This window comes from Chanodichthys erythropterus, chromosome 9 (genome assembly GCF_024489055.1).
Source record: "Chanodichthys erythropterus isolate Z2021 chromosome 9, ASM2448905v1, whole genome shotgun sequence".
In the NCBI taxonomy this organism is placed as follows: Eukaryota; Metazoa; Chordata; class Actinopteri; order Cypriniformes; family Xenocyprididae; genus Chanodichthys; species Chanodichthys erythropterus.
This window is the reverse complement of record NC_090229.1, coordinates 27,692,283-27,709,808: the sequence shown is the minus strand read 5'-3', so window position 1 is coordinate 27,709,808 and position 17,526 is coordinate 27,692,283. Positions and strand designations below refer to the sequence as shown.

The window sequence follows — 17,526 nt, the reverse complement described above, 5'->3', positions numbered from 1 at the left end:
CTCACTTTCTACTGCTGTACAGAGGTGTGTGTGACATGACTGGACATAAACAGGATATTCTAATTGATCCTAAATCAATCCTTACACTTAAATTTATGAGAAATATGATTATCATATTAATAGAATAACTACAATCCAATGGTGGGCAGCAAACTAGCTAGCTCCTACTGAGTGACAGCGTAATTCTGGCTAAATATGCAACCCTGTTATTCATTTTGGCATATTTATATCAGCGGCTCTACCATGGGAGAAAGTGTGGTGGTCAGCTTCACATGTGCCTTGATAACCAGTCATGTTACAGCCTTGACGTCGTCATTGAATTGCTGTCAGTGTTGTAAAACAGTCAATCAGTGTGCTGTCTTATTTCGAATGCTTCAGATTTTAGAAAAGTAACTACCGGTATTTACATATATTTTAGGCCCAGGAGTAAGAGAAAGTTTATAAAGGTTACTTTCCTGAACTGAGACAACCTCAGTATGTGTCCACGATCTCTGAAGGCCACAGCCTTCGAAATGAGACAATGGACCCTCATCACATTTTTGGTTATTCTCTGAAGCAGAAGTCATCATAGTTGAGTGAACATCTAAAGTGGTGAATAAAATCTATGACAAATGTTTTTGCATTCCCATTTGCTTGAATAGAACAGATAATGCACAATTTCCACAATTCCACAATTTCTATGACTTTCCAAAGGGGTATTTAGTGTAGTTTTTTAATATAAATGTACATAATTATAACACTTAAAATGTGAAAAGGGTCCATTGTTTTCAGACACCATTGAAAAAGAATCATATCTGTTGTAAAAATTGCCAGTGGCTTCTCTTAAAAACTAGGCCTATTTGTTCTCTCAGGGGCCTCATTTATAAAACTTTGCGTAGATTTCATCCTAAAAGTACGTACGCGTAAAAGCTAGATTCTGCGTACGCACAAAAAAATCTGATTTACAAAACCATGCGTACGCCAGATCCTGCGCACAAATCCCTTTATAAATCCCAGTCAGCGGAAGATTGTGCGTACGTGCATCTCCACCCTGTCTCCTCCCCGAAATCAAACATATATGGAGCTTGCGACGCCTAGTTTTACTATGCATAACCTCATCTGCATATCATTTCCATACATATTCCCATCCACGTGACATCCACGGTTAACACCGTCAAAGGTACAAGACATTGGAAAATATTAGATATGGACTATAAATGCAATTTGTGTCACACATTATGTTGATAAAGATAATCCAATATCATCTTTGTTTTAGAATAAATATCAAAATATCCATACAAACAAAATTGTATAAAATACTTCAGATAAAGGTTTTAGAATAGAGATGATTCATTCATTTCCACTGGCCAGATAGTATTTTAATAGTTTTAAACAATTCAAATCAAATTTATGCAGTTTTGCTGATATACATATCTTTTAGGAAGTTTATAGGCTATTATTTATAGGCACTTATTTATTGCAGTGTAAATACAATTGTATGAAACGGCGCATTCTTCCGGTTCATTCAGGAACGTCATCGCTGTTTGGCGCGGAGACGCTACGCGGTCGACTGTTCATCTGTGGATTTGTTTGGAACTATATTTGAGTGAGTTACTCAATCGTAACTTTACTGAATATATTCTATTTTCTTCCCAAAGCTGTGTTGTACTCGTAATTAGAGTGTTGGTCTAGCTGAGTAGACACATGATGTAACATTAGGATAGCGCCGCTTTGATTACATGTGCCTCGTGCCCGCGCACTGCCACCAAAGACTGATTCTTGCTCGTGTGATATTGATTCAATATCATAATCAATATTTAACATTTGTCTTTAGTTTGACATCCTAACTTGACCAAAACGCCCTATTTTATCCTTTTGCAAGAGATAGTTTAAGTAGAGCGGTAGCCATACATGCCCAAAGTATGCTTAGATGTATTAAACGTGCATTTATGTTGCAGAGAATACTGAAATATGAACATGAAAATAAATATGTAATATTAAATAAAAGGCCACTTAAGTATACTTAAAGTGAGTGCACTTTCATGACTGTTTCTTAACACACTTAAGTTTTAAAATAAAGCACTGTAATAATGTCAAATTAAAAGTTTTACCTTAGAATACATTCTAAATCATTTAAAATACATTTTAAATGTTGTTTTAGTAATCTTTTTGTCGTTCTTTAAAGAACACTTATTTTGATGTTGACTAACATACAAAAGTAGCCTAGACCCAAGTTGTTCAATATGACATTATAAGTTAATATATTTTAAATGTACTAAATTGCAACTTCATTACAAATGTGTTATGACATGACATAGAAGTTTCAATAGAAATGACATAAGTATAATTCAGTTACCATAAATACTTATCAGTACACAAGACCGTATTTAACCATATTTGAAAGACAATAGAAGAAATTATGATATTTAATATAAGATGTACTTCGGTCCGACTTAAAGGGATAGTTCACCCAAAAATGAAAATGTGCTGTTTATCTGCTTACCCCCAGAGCATCCAAGATGTAGGTGTCTTTGTTTCTTCAGTAGAACACAAATTATGATTTTTAACTCCAACCGTTGCTGTCTGTCAGTCAAATAATGCTAGTGGATGGGAACTTCTACAATAACAGTAAATAAAACGTGCTTAGACAAGTCCAAATTAAACCCTGCAGCTCGTGACGACACATTGATGTCCTAAGACACGAAACGATCAGATGTGCGAGAAACCGAACAGTATTTATATAATTTTTTTACCTCTAATACACCACTATGTCCAACGGCATTCATCACTCTATATGTTTGGTCTGATCGCGCTCTGACAGCGGCAGTGATGTCTCGCTCTCATTGAAGTATCATAGACAGTAAAAGAAATGGACACAGCGACCCCATTGGAACTCAATTGAGACAAGTGAAGCCAATTTTTAGCGATTTTTAGCACTTCCGTTTCTGACGCGCAGACTCAAACTAAGTTTGATGACGTCAGCAACCTGTCTGACAGATGTAAATCTTCTAGTAGCTGTGTGTGCAAACTGCCATCGTTAATCTTGCAGAGACGGCGAGCTTGAGCGGGGAGTTCTTTGGCGTGAGTGAGCAGGAGTAAGTATTCTGATTAATTATTTTGTATAGTATTTTAAAATGTAACGCCAGTACGCCATATTAAGATAATCTCCCCGATTGCCTGCGAGCTTCTCCTCCTGTCTGTACAGTAATTTCTCTACTGTGCGACAGAGAGTCGAGTGGTTATGACGCAATCGTTAGCCTATTTTTACAAAAACTGTTTCTACGGGGCCATAATGTAACATAGAAGGTAATGGAGCCCTTTATACATTGTCGTGTATCTTTAGAAATAAATAATGGACAAATGGAGTCTTTAAACGCCTCAGATGTAAAGTTATTCGCTGTCAAAGTGACGCTAAAATGAATGGGAGTCAATGGGATGCTAACGCAAGTGAAGTTCTGCTACAAGATGGCGGCACGCGGCCGACTTCAACTTCCGGTCGACTTCCTTGGGCACTGTGAAGTATATGCGCGAGACATCACTGCCGCTGTCAGAGCGCGATCAGACCAAACGAATCGAGTGATGAATGCAGTTGGACATAGTGGTGTATTAGAGGTAAAATATTCTGTCACAAGCCGCAGGGTTTAATTTGGATTTGTCTAAGCAAGTTTTATTTACTCTTATAGTCCAAGTTCCCGCTGACTTGCATTATACCACTGACAGACGGCAGCAGTTGCAGTTAAAAATCATCATTTGTGTTCTACTGAAGAAACAAAGACACCTACATCTTGGATGCGCTGGGGGTAAGTAGACAAACATCAAATTTTCATTTTTGGGTGAACTATCCCTTTAAGTGGGTCAAAAAAGCACTCTTAAGTTCAACAAATTACATATAAATTTTAACTGCAATACATTTTCATTTAACGGAAAAAAAAATGTGCGTTTAAAGTATATTATTTATTTAGTGTAATAAGTAGGCTTTTAATAAGTACCACATCTTTTAACTGAGATCATTGATTATATGTCTGAAATTCTTACACCTCATTTAAAAAGTATGAAAGTCTTTACATTCTACATCAAAGAAGTTTGTTTCAGTCTGAATGATAAAACAATAGATATTTAATTCAAATACTCGAGTTAACTCTGTGAACTTGAGGAGAAGTGACTACATCAACTAAATTCAAATGGTCCTAAATCTCACAAACTGTTGTTTACATATTTGATCAGAAAACAGCACATACCATCAGTGGATTAAAATGATTTATGTTGCCAGATGGTGTAGCTACAGCATCAACCTGCAGGGACTAACTTGACCATGCTAACCAAGCAGACCTCGACCCTTTACCATGTGACTGATGATCCCGAGTTCAACATATTCAGCCTGCACCTAGTGAGAGGCAGACAGATGTACATGACAGAAAAGAAAAAAAGGCAGTATATAAATGGAGAACAGGATTTTATGTTACAAGTCATGCTGAAATGAAATGCTCCCCCCTGCTGATGATGCTAGAAAATGAGCAGACGTGATTATAAAAGATGTGTTAATTACAGCCAGAGATCCATCAGTCATTCTCCCTCTCTGTGCCATAGATTATTCCTCCCCTAGTCAGCTCAGCTTGAAGTGCCCTTCACAGATCACAGACTGCACCTCCATTCACAATACCCCTGTGCAACACGCTCCCGATATATCCATCTCGCTGCTGATACAGACGCATTCAAATTTAATGGCAGGGAAACTGAACAAAAATAGAGACAAAATGTAATTTGTCAGGATACTAGAAAACAAAACTGTCTGTGTGCGTCAGGGAAAGACAGAAGGCACGATCATGTCAGGCAGGATACAGGAAAAAAGAGAAGCCTCAGGCTATGAAAGAGGATGTGATTGATATGATGCTTCTGATAAAAGAGAGAAGCGGAACGACAGAGGAGGAGAAACAAGGATTAGAAATGTTGTACACTGACTTTATTCAGTAATGTAGTTTTCATTAGGCTTACACCAGGAGATCAGTAATCCAGCAGCAACTGTAATTGTGTAGACATGAAGCTACTGGTGCGTATTCAACTAATCTGAAAAAAAACAAAAGCAGAATAACTAATAAATAATTACTGAACTCCGTGCAAGACTTGAGTAACAAGTTCTGAAATGTAATATGTCATCTTATTTAGGACTCTGAGCAACTTTGCGGTTGTGGGCTGTTAGTTTACTCGACTGTCTTTAAAAGGTAAGTTGACCCAAAAATGAAACTTTTAGAGTGAACTATCCTTTCATGTCGTTCAAAACCCGTGGAACTTTTCATCGATGGAACACAAAAGCAGATGTTTGGCTGGAAGTGTGCTGCTCTATACGTTGAAAGCGAATGAGGACAGATAGCAAGCTCTAAAATGACAACAAAAAAAAGACTATAAAAGCAGATTTGGAAAATAGCAGAAGTTTGTGTGCTATATTCCAAGTCTGATGCTCTAGCTCCATATCATTAGTGTTCACCTGGTGCATGAAGACGGGTCACACCAGGTTTGTCTTAAAACTGTCACTCACACAAAACTTTTATAGCTTTTACTACAGTAAATTTGTGTATCACTCAGGAAATAATTACAAAGAAATGGCAAGTTTTTTGTTTTTTAACAACAACCTTCAGTGCTTCCCACACATAGACTTTACTTGGGCGGGCCGCCCACGTATAATAACGGCCGCCCAAGTATATTCCGAGACACATTTTTGCTTTTATTATTTTTATCCTCTTATACTTTTATATCCACGCAAGATAATGAAACCATCCACGATCGATTTACTAGTCGTTTCATACCTGCTCATTATGTGTGCGTCAGAACTGTTTACTCCCGCTAACATTCAAACGGGCGCTGCATTTTGCAAAGTCACAAGGGGGCGCTGTTGCGCTTTCTACAGGCTCGCACAACAGCGCTTCAGACTGCTTCAAAGTTATTCTCAAACAATGAAAAGCGCAGATTTATGCCAAGCGATTGCTAATGAACTCAAGTTGATGAATTATTAAAATGTCTACTTTATGGCCTTTATATAAAATGTTTTAGACGATTGTAAGAATCTGAAGGATCAGCCTGCAATAGATCAGACATTTCAAAATAAGAGTCCCGGTGAATTTCGGGCTTGTTTACAATTAAGTCACACGCTAAGTTTTTTCTTTTGGGCATTATTGGTATTTTGGTTACACAATAAATTGTATTTAATTTGATTTCTATTTAATTCATAGTAAATTATTGTAGTCTCCCCCACAGAAAGAAAAGACTAAGAACATTATTTGACACATATATTATTCATTTTATAAATTTTACTAGTAAAATCTGTGTCCCATTCACTGAGAGAGACACTATATGACAGCAAGAAGAACATAGGAAAATGTGAACCATTTAAATGCTGTAATTTTGCATAATTTACAATGCATAATAATGAATACTATTAGTATGTAATTAAATGTAATATGTTATTTAATTAAAATTAATTTCAGTAAATAAAAATACTGTTAAAAATCACACATTGTTTGTTTGTCACATGTAGTAGACCATTTTTGTGCCGTGGGTAATAGGAGGATTTTTCGCTCGGCTACCACCGCAAGTATATTTCAAACCTGTGGGAAGCACTGACCTTACAAACTGTTAATAAGCAATAATTAGGCGTTTGAGACAAAAGTCATAGTTAATAGTCAGTTAAAGGGATAGTTCACCCAAAAATGAAACTTCTGTCATCATTTACTCAGCCTCAAGTTGTTCCAAACCTGTATGAATTTCTTTCTTCTTCTGAACACAAAAGAAGATATTTTGAAGGATGTCGGTAATCAAACAGTTGACGGGACCATTAAATCCCATGGTAGGGAAAAAAATACTATGGAAGCCAGTTGTCCCATCAACTGTTTGGTTACCGACATCCTTCAAAATATCTTCTTTTGTGTTCAGAAGAAGAAAGAAATTCATACAGGTTTGGAACAACTTTAGGCTGAGTAAATGATGACAGAAGTTTCAGTTTTGGGTGAACTATCCCTTTAATAGTGAGAAATGGACCCTAAGTGTGACCGGGGTTTTTAGTATGGCATCAAACTGATTAAAGTAAATCAATTAATCTTAAATCAAGGTAATCAACCATTATTTATTATCTATTCCTTATTACACTGCTCTCTAGAATACTTGATTCTGATTGGCTGCTATTTGCAGCACCTCCAGCAGGTAATTTGGACATGCAAAATCAACTCCTACGTACAGTACTAAACTACATCAAAATATCAAGCTCACATTTAAAGGGTTAGTTCACCCAAAAATGAAAACTCTGTCATTAATTACTCACCCTCATGTCGTTCCACACCCATAAGACTTTTGTTCATCTTCAGAACACAAATTAAGATATTTTTGATGAAATCCGATGGCTCAGTGAGGCCTCCATTGAGAGCAAAGCCATTGAAACTGTCAAGGTCCATAAAGGTACTAAAAACATATTTGAAATAGTTAATGTGAGTTCAGTGGTTCTATCTTAATATTTTAAAGCGACAAGAATACTTTTTGTGCACCAGACAAAACAAAATAACGATTTTTCAAGAATATCTACAGGCCGATTTCAAAACACTGCTTCGTGAAGCTTCTGAGCTTTATGAATCTTTTGTTTAAAATCAGTAATTTGGATCTCCTATCAAATGGCTAAATTGGTGAAATCACGTGAATTTGGCGCTTTGATTCACTGATTCGATTCAGAAAGCTCCGACGCATTGTTTTGAAATCGGTCCATATAGATATTCTTAAAGTCTTTATTTTGTTTTATTGGTGCACGAAAAGTATTATTGTCGCTTTATAATATTAAGATAGAACCACTCAACTCACATTAACTGTTTCAAATATGGTTTTAGTACTTTTATGGACCTTGAGAGTTTCGATGGCTTTGCTCTCAATAGAGGCCTCACTGAGCCATCGGATTTTATCAAAAATATCCTAATTTGTGTTCGGAAGATGAACGAAAGTCTTACAGGTGTAGAACTACATGAGGGTGAGTAATTAATGACAGAATTTTCATTTTTGGGTGAACTAACCCTTTAAATATATTTCAAATTAGCAATAAAATCATAAATGTTGTTTCTAATGCTCAAAAAGGATTAAAAAGCATATATTTCAGGTTGGTAAAGACAGTGTGCACAAGGCTCAGGACACTGACTGGAATATGAGCTTCTAACAGTACTTTATCAACTGCCAATTGGCTATTTTAATTATAAGGCGATATTAAAATAGCCAATTAGCATTTTACTATGCCATACTGTGCATGTCACTTTCTCCCATCCATAGTGAACCGTTGGTACATACAGTCTTTGTTGGTTGATGGCAGGATTGAGTGCCGGTGAAATATTCTTGTGTAATGATTACTAAGGCTACATTTAAACGACAAAAACGTACTAAAAATGGAAAAGTTTTTTTTTTTTTTCTCTTTGTACAGATGACAATGTTATCAAAACTATCCCAATTCGCACAGATCCGTGAAAATGGCAAACGCTGCATTACGTATCCCAGACAAGTAGTTGGCGTTCACTTTGTATCCAACTTTTTTTTTCCCATTTACTGCACATTGAAAAATAAAGTGGCTAGACTAAACACGTAATACGCATGTGCATGACGTCACCGTTTTCACAGATTCGCGTTTTTGTAGTTTACACAGAGATGGCAACTTGCTTTTTGAAACCCATTTTCAAAAGTTTGCATTTTCAGGCCACCAAAATGACATTGTCGTGTAAATGACAGCCAAAATGCATAAAAAGTTCTCAGTTGAACAGTGTCATGTAAACAGCCCCTAAATGGTATATTTCACCATTTACTTCCATGCCTCTTGTATCTGCATTCTGGAACTTAAGCATAACAACTTTGGTACATGGCTAAAGGTCCCCATTTAAGGCAAGAAAATTAAAACATTATAGCCTGGGTGCCAGCCCGAACCCCGCCCACAACATTTTTTGGACGGGAAGTTCGGTCTGGACTCGATCCATTGTGGAGTAGTTATGCTCAGCTCCCAGAAGGCCGAGCCAATCAAATTGCCAGGGCGGGCTTTAATCGATGATGGACAGGCTATCTGCGGTTACGTAACCACCCACGTCATCAAAGAGCGCTTGGGGAGTTTGATTGACAAGCGATCTAACCAATCAGAACGCCGCATCCGCCATTTTATCCAACAAAGCAGTCAGGAGTTAGAAGATTAACATCGGTGGAGTTAAACTTGAAAAATTGTGCATATTGACGTCTTTCCGCGTTTGAAACAACATTCATTCTCATGTTCATGTTTATTTGATGCTATAAATGGACTAGTAGTAAGAGATGATCGGCTACAGCAATCTGTCACGATCATGGTCACAACACATTAAAGAGCCACAAAACGGTTTTTATTGTTTGAATTTTTGTAATAACTACACAATTTGAAAGCTGGGACTTTGTTTAATATCATAAGTAACCTGCTCTGTCTCGTCTGTCAATGTGTTGTCAGTTTCTTCTTTGCTCCGCGATGTATTTTCCACTCTGTGTGGCGTGACAGCGCCACGGCTTGTCGGACAAAGCAACAGTAACTAAGGGGGACGAGTCTTTGCAAAAGGTCAATTAGTTTAGTAGACTAACCATGTTCCGTACACTTTTCGCCATTCACCACACGTCAGCGACCACTCCCCCGTTGTTGAGAGCCAAACAAGCAAGTTTGTGTGCTCATTCCCTGGGGGAATACCTATTGTACAGTTCAAACTTTGATTGATGTCTTTTCGACAAATAGTATTAGAGAAAAGTGGGGGAAAGTACCTCCTTCGCCTATGTACGGAAGATGTTAAAGGTTAACGGTGTTCCGTACAGGCTTACAATGATGTTCCGTACAGAGCGTATAACTTGATTTCAGTGGCGAAAATAGACATTTAACTGATCAATTGTGTGTTGTTTATTTATTTTAACTGAAGAAAACATAATTTAAATGAATTAGACAGGCGAATACCTTTTTATTTGGTTAAAATGTAAGTTAATTACTTTAATAAGCTAGAGGAGTTGCCTTGATTCTATCTTCTATTAATAACGGCAGAGTTAAGCATGAAACATGTGAAACATTAGTGAATATAACGTTACCACGTATTTCTGAAGAGAATGAAGAACAAACAATTTGCATTGATTTAAATAAAATTTAATGATTAAGCAATGTGAAAACTTCCAAACATAAATGATCAGGATGCGCGTCTTTGCCCGGCTCAGGCTGAGAGTGGCGCCAAGCTGTCATCGTCCGCGACTGACGTTTAAAATGTCCCATTTCAAAGCATTTTTTTAACAAAAGGCAACATATTTAACAATTTGTGATAATACAGTATTTATTTCATAAAGACTGTAATACTGTGATAAGCACAAATTAAGTCGAAATGTACATTTTCGCTGCTCTAGTTGTCTCCCCACACAAGCTGCAGTCTGACGTGTAGCTTGCCCACCGTCCATTTTCAAGCGAAGTGGGCGCACCTTGCAAACTTAGTAAAATCCCACGGGAACAAAATGCGGGGGTGTCTTGATCGGGGGTGAAAGAGGAAGAAATGAAGATGACATAGATATATAGTTTATGTATGACCTGGAAGTATGTTTTCAACGATCAGCCGTAAAAGCTCATCTGTACGGAACATTGTTGTGTACGGAACATGGTTAGTCTACTTACCACAATGATGGCTGTTGAAGAACTGAGATGTGTAGATTCCGCCATTGCGTCCGTTATAGAAGATATCGACAGCGCATTAATTTTAAAAGAGGAACAGAGGACCGCGATCAAGGCATTTGTCGATGGGAAAGATGTCTTTGCCGTCCTTCCTACGGGATTCGGCAAAAGTTTGATTTATCAGCTGGCCCCGATGGTCGCTAAGAAGAGTTCTGGGTAGGGTTGCACCAGCCGTTCGTAAGTTCTTTCTTAAATTGGAACGTAAAGTCCACACTAGTGGCTTAGTAACTACTAGCTAGTTTGTAACTAACGCTGTACTTTATTCGGTTGCACCATTTGTTCTTAAGGCAGAACGTAGCTAGTAGCTCGTAAGGTCTCCGTAAAGTAATGCGTAGTCGCATAATATGACGTTTACCTTCAGTTATCCTTCAAATACAGGAGCAGAAGTTGTTGAAATTCCGTGAATTTCAGTTTATCCTTGATTCTGACTTATTTTGCCTCACGTAGCTAACAGTAAAAATAAGTTCCCATTAAATATAATAGCCTTCTAGCTACTTAATCATAAATGTTTTTATATGTAAATAACATTCAGAAACTGTATTTGAAACGAAATTAATAAGGATCAATAAATAAATACTGAAACAACAACAAAAACATAAGAAATTACATTTATTGATTATGACTGATTTTATTTGACATGCACAACACGGAGTGATATAGGACCGATGCACACAGCGGTGCGCTGTTTAACGGGTTCGTGTTGAAGAGTGTCTAACAAAGTAATCTTTTCACATGATGTTCTCTCTCTTAAAATTTAAGAGAGTGTAAATGTCAGCAGCATCATATATGTGTAAAGAATGAAGTCTGTCAGGTAAAACAAGAGCTTATTGATGCAGTTCAGTCAGTCTGCTATTTTATTCCAACCGTTACTCCTGATAGGAGGCTTCCGTAAATATTTAGTGTATACGTAGAGTTACGCTTCAACTAAGTTTAATGGTGCAACACAAAAATATTTAGTAGTGCGTAAATTGTAACTTAGTGCCCATTTACGTCAAAACTAGTCTACGTTGTAACTTGCGCACAGCTGGTGCAACTGGCCCCTGTTGACATCTATGCGTCGCTCAACATACGTCACTTACTCTGTAGCTCTGATTGGTTGTAGGTCTATCCAATTGAGGTCTTTCCTGGATCTAAAAGGTATACTATATCAGAATGTACTATAATAAAATACACTTAAATTCTACATACATCTCTGATGATGCCTTGTTTATTGGAACAATGTTTATTGTGTTATATATTGGTTTATGTACTTAATGCAATAAAGAGAAAAATGCATGAAAAAAGGGGTAGTATTAGTTGAAAATTCTTCCTGATCACAACACTAAACCATCCTTAATCATGCACTTGTTATATAGTTAACACAACATCATCATCATTATCGTTACTACTGTGTACTACTACTTCGTTCAGAATATGAATAAATCCTGCACCCAGCCATTAATGAAATGTCTGTGGGCTTCGAGGGATTTATAGTTTTTAAATTGTTCACTATGCATTTATACCATAAACAAGATAGTTAACAATATTTAAGTATGATGATTTAGGTAGCAATGCGGGGTTAGCAGCACTCCGACTTACTGCAGTCAGTTCGTACAGATCTATGTTATGAATGGATGAAAATTTCCCCAAATAACAGTCTCTGGCATCTTTGGTGAGTTTATCGCGATATGACATTTTAACTTTTTTCTTGTGCTTCTTCATTTTTGCTAGTTATTTGCTTGTTATCTCAACTCGTGTAATCTCTTTCATTCTCACAGTCAGCAGGGATACCACAAATATAGCGCCGCGGTGACGTCACACACAACAAAATCACTTGTCTGACAAAGACCGATACGCCCCCATAATCAAAGCCCAATGGAGCAGTATCAGACTCATATTCTGACTAGAATTGAGTATGACCACGTCAGGCTAAAACATTACTGAAAAGAACAAGGAATCAGTAAAAGACACAAAAAGCTGAAAACTTAATAGAAGATAAGTTATTTAACTAAATATGTTAGCTAATTAATTAATAAAAATATAACTTAGATTTCCGATTCATAATAACAAATTATATAGTCAAGCCAAAATTTATTCAGACACCTTGCACATTTCACTCATTAATACAGTTTATTTACTATAGTTTAAAAAATGATAATAAAATATGACAAGATCTCAGAGTTAAACTGTGTCAGAAAAAAAAAAAAATCTTAATTATATCAGATAACACTGCAAAGCAAAATGTGTCTGAATAATTTTTGGTCCCAATTTTTTTTTTTTTTTTTTTTTTTTTTTAATCAATTTTACTGGTAGTCCACTGTATGAAGAATTTTTGGGTATAGTATGTCACAGTTTATTTTGCTATTCTCACTTACATAAATTAACAATAGTGTCCTGCACCCACTAGTAAAAAAAATATATAAAAAATGATATCTAGTGCCTGAGTAATTTTTGGTTTGACATATCACATAAAATGCAGTGTTTGTCTTGTTACTTATCATCTGCCATATAATGAATTGGAAAAATTTTCAACAATTTCCATTTATTGTTTAATTTATTGAAATGGCCAATACAGTGGCTCAGTTGCCTCATAGCAAGAAGGTCCCCAGTCGAGTCAGGAGGTCTTTCGTGTGGAGTTTGCATGTGTTTCCTCTGGGTGCTCTGGTTTCTTCACAATCCAAAAGACATGCAGTGTAGGTGAATTGGATACAATAAATTTCCTGTAGGTGAGCCCTGTGATAGACTGGCCATCCAGGATGTCCCCCGCCTGTGGCCCGAGATGCTGGGATAGGATCCAGTATCCCTGCGACCCTTTAAGGCCCGTTCACACCAAGAACAATAACTATAAAGATAACTATAAGACTATTCTAAGCTCACAAACTGTCATTTCAAAGTGTGTACAACATGTTTTTGTTGCATTTACACAGCTTTAATCAGCAGATGTCCTCAGCATGCTATGTTTTGAGTGAATAGCTAGTGCGGTTGATCTAATCTAACAATGAATTTAGCTGACAAAGTCAATAGAGTGGAATAAAAATAACGCTTAGTCTTTTTCACTGCAACTTCAAAGGAAGCAAGACAGTGTTGTCGAAATTAGCGCTGCATACCTGAGGTAATTTTATTTCACACTGTTTGCTTGCCTGGCATAATTATCTCATTGTTACTTCTCACCATTTAATCCGAGGGTATGACCGATTGTTTTCCATATATCCATTTTCTTTAAAGTATCCTTGAAAAGGGGGTTTGACTTGTCTAACAGATGTGGCTTTTTCTGGACCTCGGAAGTTGACTTCTCCACCATGTCGTCTGCCATTTTAAATGTGCGAGCCCTTAAATTAGAATGGATTCTGATTGGCTGTAAGTGTTTTATCGTTCAACAGTTGGAAAAAAAATACATAATTCTGAAAGTGATCCTGACGATATTGTTTCTCTATATTATCATCACTATAGCTGTGGTGTGGACAGTGATTTTATTTATTTATTTATTTATTTATTTTTATATTTAGAATGATTTTTAGAACTATATCTTTATCGTTAGTTTTATAGTTATCATTCTGGTGTGAACAGGCCTTTAGAGCAGTGGTCAGCAACCTATGGCATGCAGAGGGAAAATCACAGAAGCATATGTTGGATCAGGTTAAAATCTCTCACTTTAATAGTATTGTTCACTTTATTGTTCACTTTAATAACTGTTCCTGACTTAACAAAAACAGGCTGTGTGACTAAGGAATAATTATTTCAAAAAGTACATATGCGAGTTCAAGGAACTTTATCTAAATTAAATGCAAACAACTCTATTGTCAAGTGCCAGTGATTATCACTCAGTGTGCCTGTGCCAATGCTATAGGTTGCCCACCACACCTGTAGAGGATAAAGTGGTTTGGAGGATGGATGGATGGATGGATGGGATTGATTTAAATATACTTTAACCATTTTGGGTGCAGTAAATGATAAAATTTGCTCTCGGTTTGTCTTGGTTAAACCTGAAATCGGTCAATAACACTTTCTTTAATTGGTTAGAAGTGCAGAATCTCTTCCTTTCTGAATGGCTCTCAGATGTCTGAGGCTGTTAATGATTTTCACTGAAGACTGAGAGTTTCCCATTAATAAAACTGAGAAAGAAATACCATTGAGCACTTGCAAGAAGTATCTACTAGGTTAATTAGACAATAATTGGCATTTGTGTAGTGAAAGGTTACAATATTTTGGCTTGAAGGATTGCGGTGAAAATGTCACATTAACATGTAGTACAACCATTATAGAATTCATTTGGCCTTTTTCAAGCAAGACTCTTATCATATGCTGCATAAATATTGGCATCTTTGGACTGCCCTTTTTTCCGCCAATGTTGGAGCTATTGTTGTGAATTACTAGAATTGATTGCTTTAATGTTTTGGAATTTATAATTGATTTAATTTCTTAAACCCAGAGAATTTCCATGGTCAAAAACGACTTGAGCAGAGTTTCTTTTAGTAATTTAATAAGGTTCCTATCTCAGTTGAAACAGCTTGTTTCTGACGCTTCTAGCAACAAAAGGTTATAACTGAGATTTGGGAAATAAAGTATAATTTAAACAGAGCCTTGAGGAACTGTTTAATTGATTTAGTTAGGCAGCACTGGGCTGAATAACATGTTTACATCTCAGGCTGAGGAAAAGGTTTTGTGACATTCTTTACCAACAAAAAACGACCAAAACAGAAATGTCAAACTTGGTGACTCAAGGTCTCTTGGTAAATCTAAATATATCTAGAATCCACCAAGCACACCTGCCAGAAATAAAACTCATAAGGCTCCAAAATCCAAACCATTCTATGTGCACTTTATTTACAATGATTCATTAATATTACAATCTTTAATCTACATTTCACCATCTGCATACAGTCCTGTAGCCTCATAAGTGAGTGCAGAGCATTGGCAAGCCTGGAAATACGGTTTAGTTTTTGTTTTGTTTTTAACTACAAAAGGTGCTAAAATAAAATCATTTAAAAAAATGAAAAGAATAGAGAACAGAATATAAATGAACATACAAAAAAGATTTGATTCATCTTGTTAAAATGTCATATTTTGCCATATATCTGCTGTTCTCGCTGTCTTAGCATTATCCCACTATTGGTATGTCACACCACAAAAATGCTTAGACATCCTTTATGCAATGGCTGATGTGTTGTGTTCAGTAAGGTTTATGTAGCAGTTGTTCCCTGGCTCGTACTTGTCTCTATTACAAAGGCATAAGGGTGAGTTCAGTTCGCACACATTGATTCAACTAAGCCACTTCCTTTAAAGCCGTATCGTTTAGCCGTTCCATGTAGTTTCGTAGTTCCTTAGAGTCGCCAAGTTCAACATCCTGACATACCCACTTAATGTCATCGTCAGGATCGACTCCCAAATTTTCCTTTGCCGGACTGACACTTTCCACTGGGATGGTGGTGAATGTGGTAAACTTCACACGTTTCCTTTTGGTCGTCGGCGAATCGCCTTTGCTATCTTTCCCTGTGCAGACTGTAGCGGTGTCAGCTCCTCTGTGCACCTGGCCATGAACGTTCTTCTGCAAAGAACCACCATTGAGAAGGTGGCTTCCTTCTTCTAACCCACCTAAGCTAGAATCCATAATGGTGATGTGCTCATCGGTCTGCGGAGACAAACTCACGTGGCTCTCCAGAAGTTCGGCATCATTTCCCAGCCACACCCAGTCGTGAGCATGGTTCATGCTCTCCTGGCCCTCAATTGACATCTCCTTGTGTTGGTACTTGAGAGTGTATGAGATGCAATTGATGAGGAAGACCAGAATAGCCAAGCAGAAGACACCTAACAAAGCGTACATCCCAATTTCAAGGTCAGTAAGTCCATGAGGTATTTGAAGGTCGTCCTCATCCACGTTATGTCCTCGGGGAAGGTCCACTTGAGCGGGGAAGTCCGAGAAATCGACTGGAATGCCGGGCAACTGGCTCCCATCGTCTGAGAGCTTGTCTCCACCTGGTCTCCTGATGATGGCTGTTTTGGTCGTGGTGGTGATTCGTCTCATGTTACCATCCTCCATGTCTGAGATGGAGCTTCCATAGTAGTGGTTGTCCATTCCGGTCCTGTCCGGGAGAGACGGGTTCTGTCTGCGGTCACTTGGTCTATTGTCCATTTCTTCTCCATCCTGACCATAGTCACCCGGTCTTAAGGCGCTTTCGCTATGACCGAACTTTACACGGATGTTGCAGTTTCCAGCCGCCAGGACACTTCGACGCTTAAATTTCTGACACACTTCACATACCGTCATTTCTACATGCACCAGCAGACCTTGCCCCTCGGCTCGTGCAGAAATAACCGGCCACTGGCCTGCAGCGTCCTGACGTATGGACACTACATCCTCATCCAGAGAGGTAGCAGTCAGAATAAAGTGCTCAGGGTTGTACAGGTCCAGAGGAGCCATGGAGCCGTCGCTGAACTGCAGCCAAGCACTGATTAGCGCCTCCTATAGAGAGCAAAAAGAACATTGAGATACGTTTGACTGCTTCAGCAACAAAAGATGTATTTGTACCATATCAGCTATTGTATCAATCGGTATTTAATTGTACATGACAACGATATAATAAAATTGATTTTTTTATTTATTTTTTGTACAGATGATTCATGAAAATGACTAAAAAAGCTGCATTATGCATCCCAGACAAGTAGTTGGCGATGTCACTTTGTAAAGAAACGATGATTATATCAAAGCAATAATCTTTTTTTTTTTTTTTTCCCCAAAACATCTTTTCTTTTTTGCCACTGTGTAACTACTTGGTACTTTTTAAAGCAAAGTATTTGTAATGATCCATCATAATACATTTTATCAATGGAACAAATGGAAGTGATTTGGCAAG

At 37.4% G+C, this 17,526-nt stretch overlaps 1 protein-coding gene across 1 annotated transcript in view; it reads right to left on the bottom strand.

The window, feature by feature from the left end:
- Positions 1–15,573: 15,573 nt before the first annotated feature.
- The window catches only part of si:dkeyp-14d3.1 (transmembrane protein 132C), a 440,140-nt gene continuing 438,187 nt past the window's right edge, over positions 15,574–17,526 (bottom strand). Inside the window, exon 9 of the mRNA XM_067395195.1 lies at positions 15,574–17,135. Within this exon, the coding sequence (XP_067251296.1) occupies positions 15,939–17,135 (1,197 nt within the window). The 3' untranslated portion in view covers positions 15,574–15,938. The remainder of the gene's footprint in view (positions 17,136–17,526) is intronic.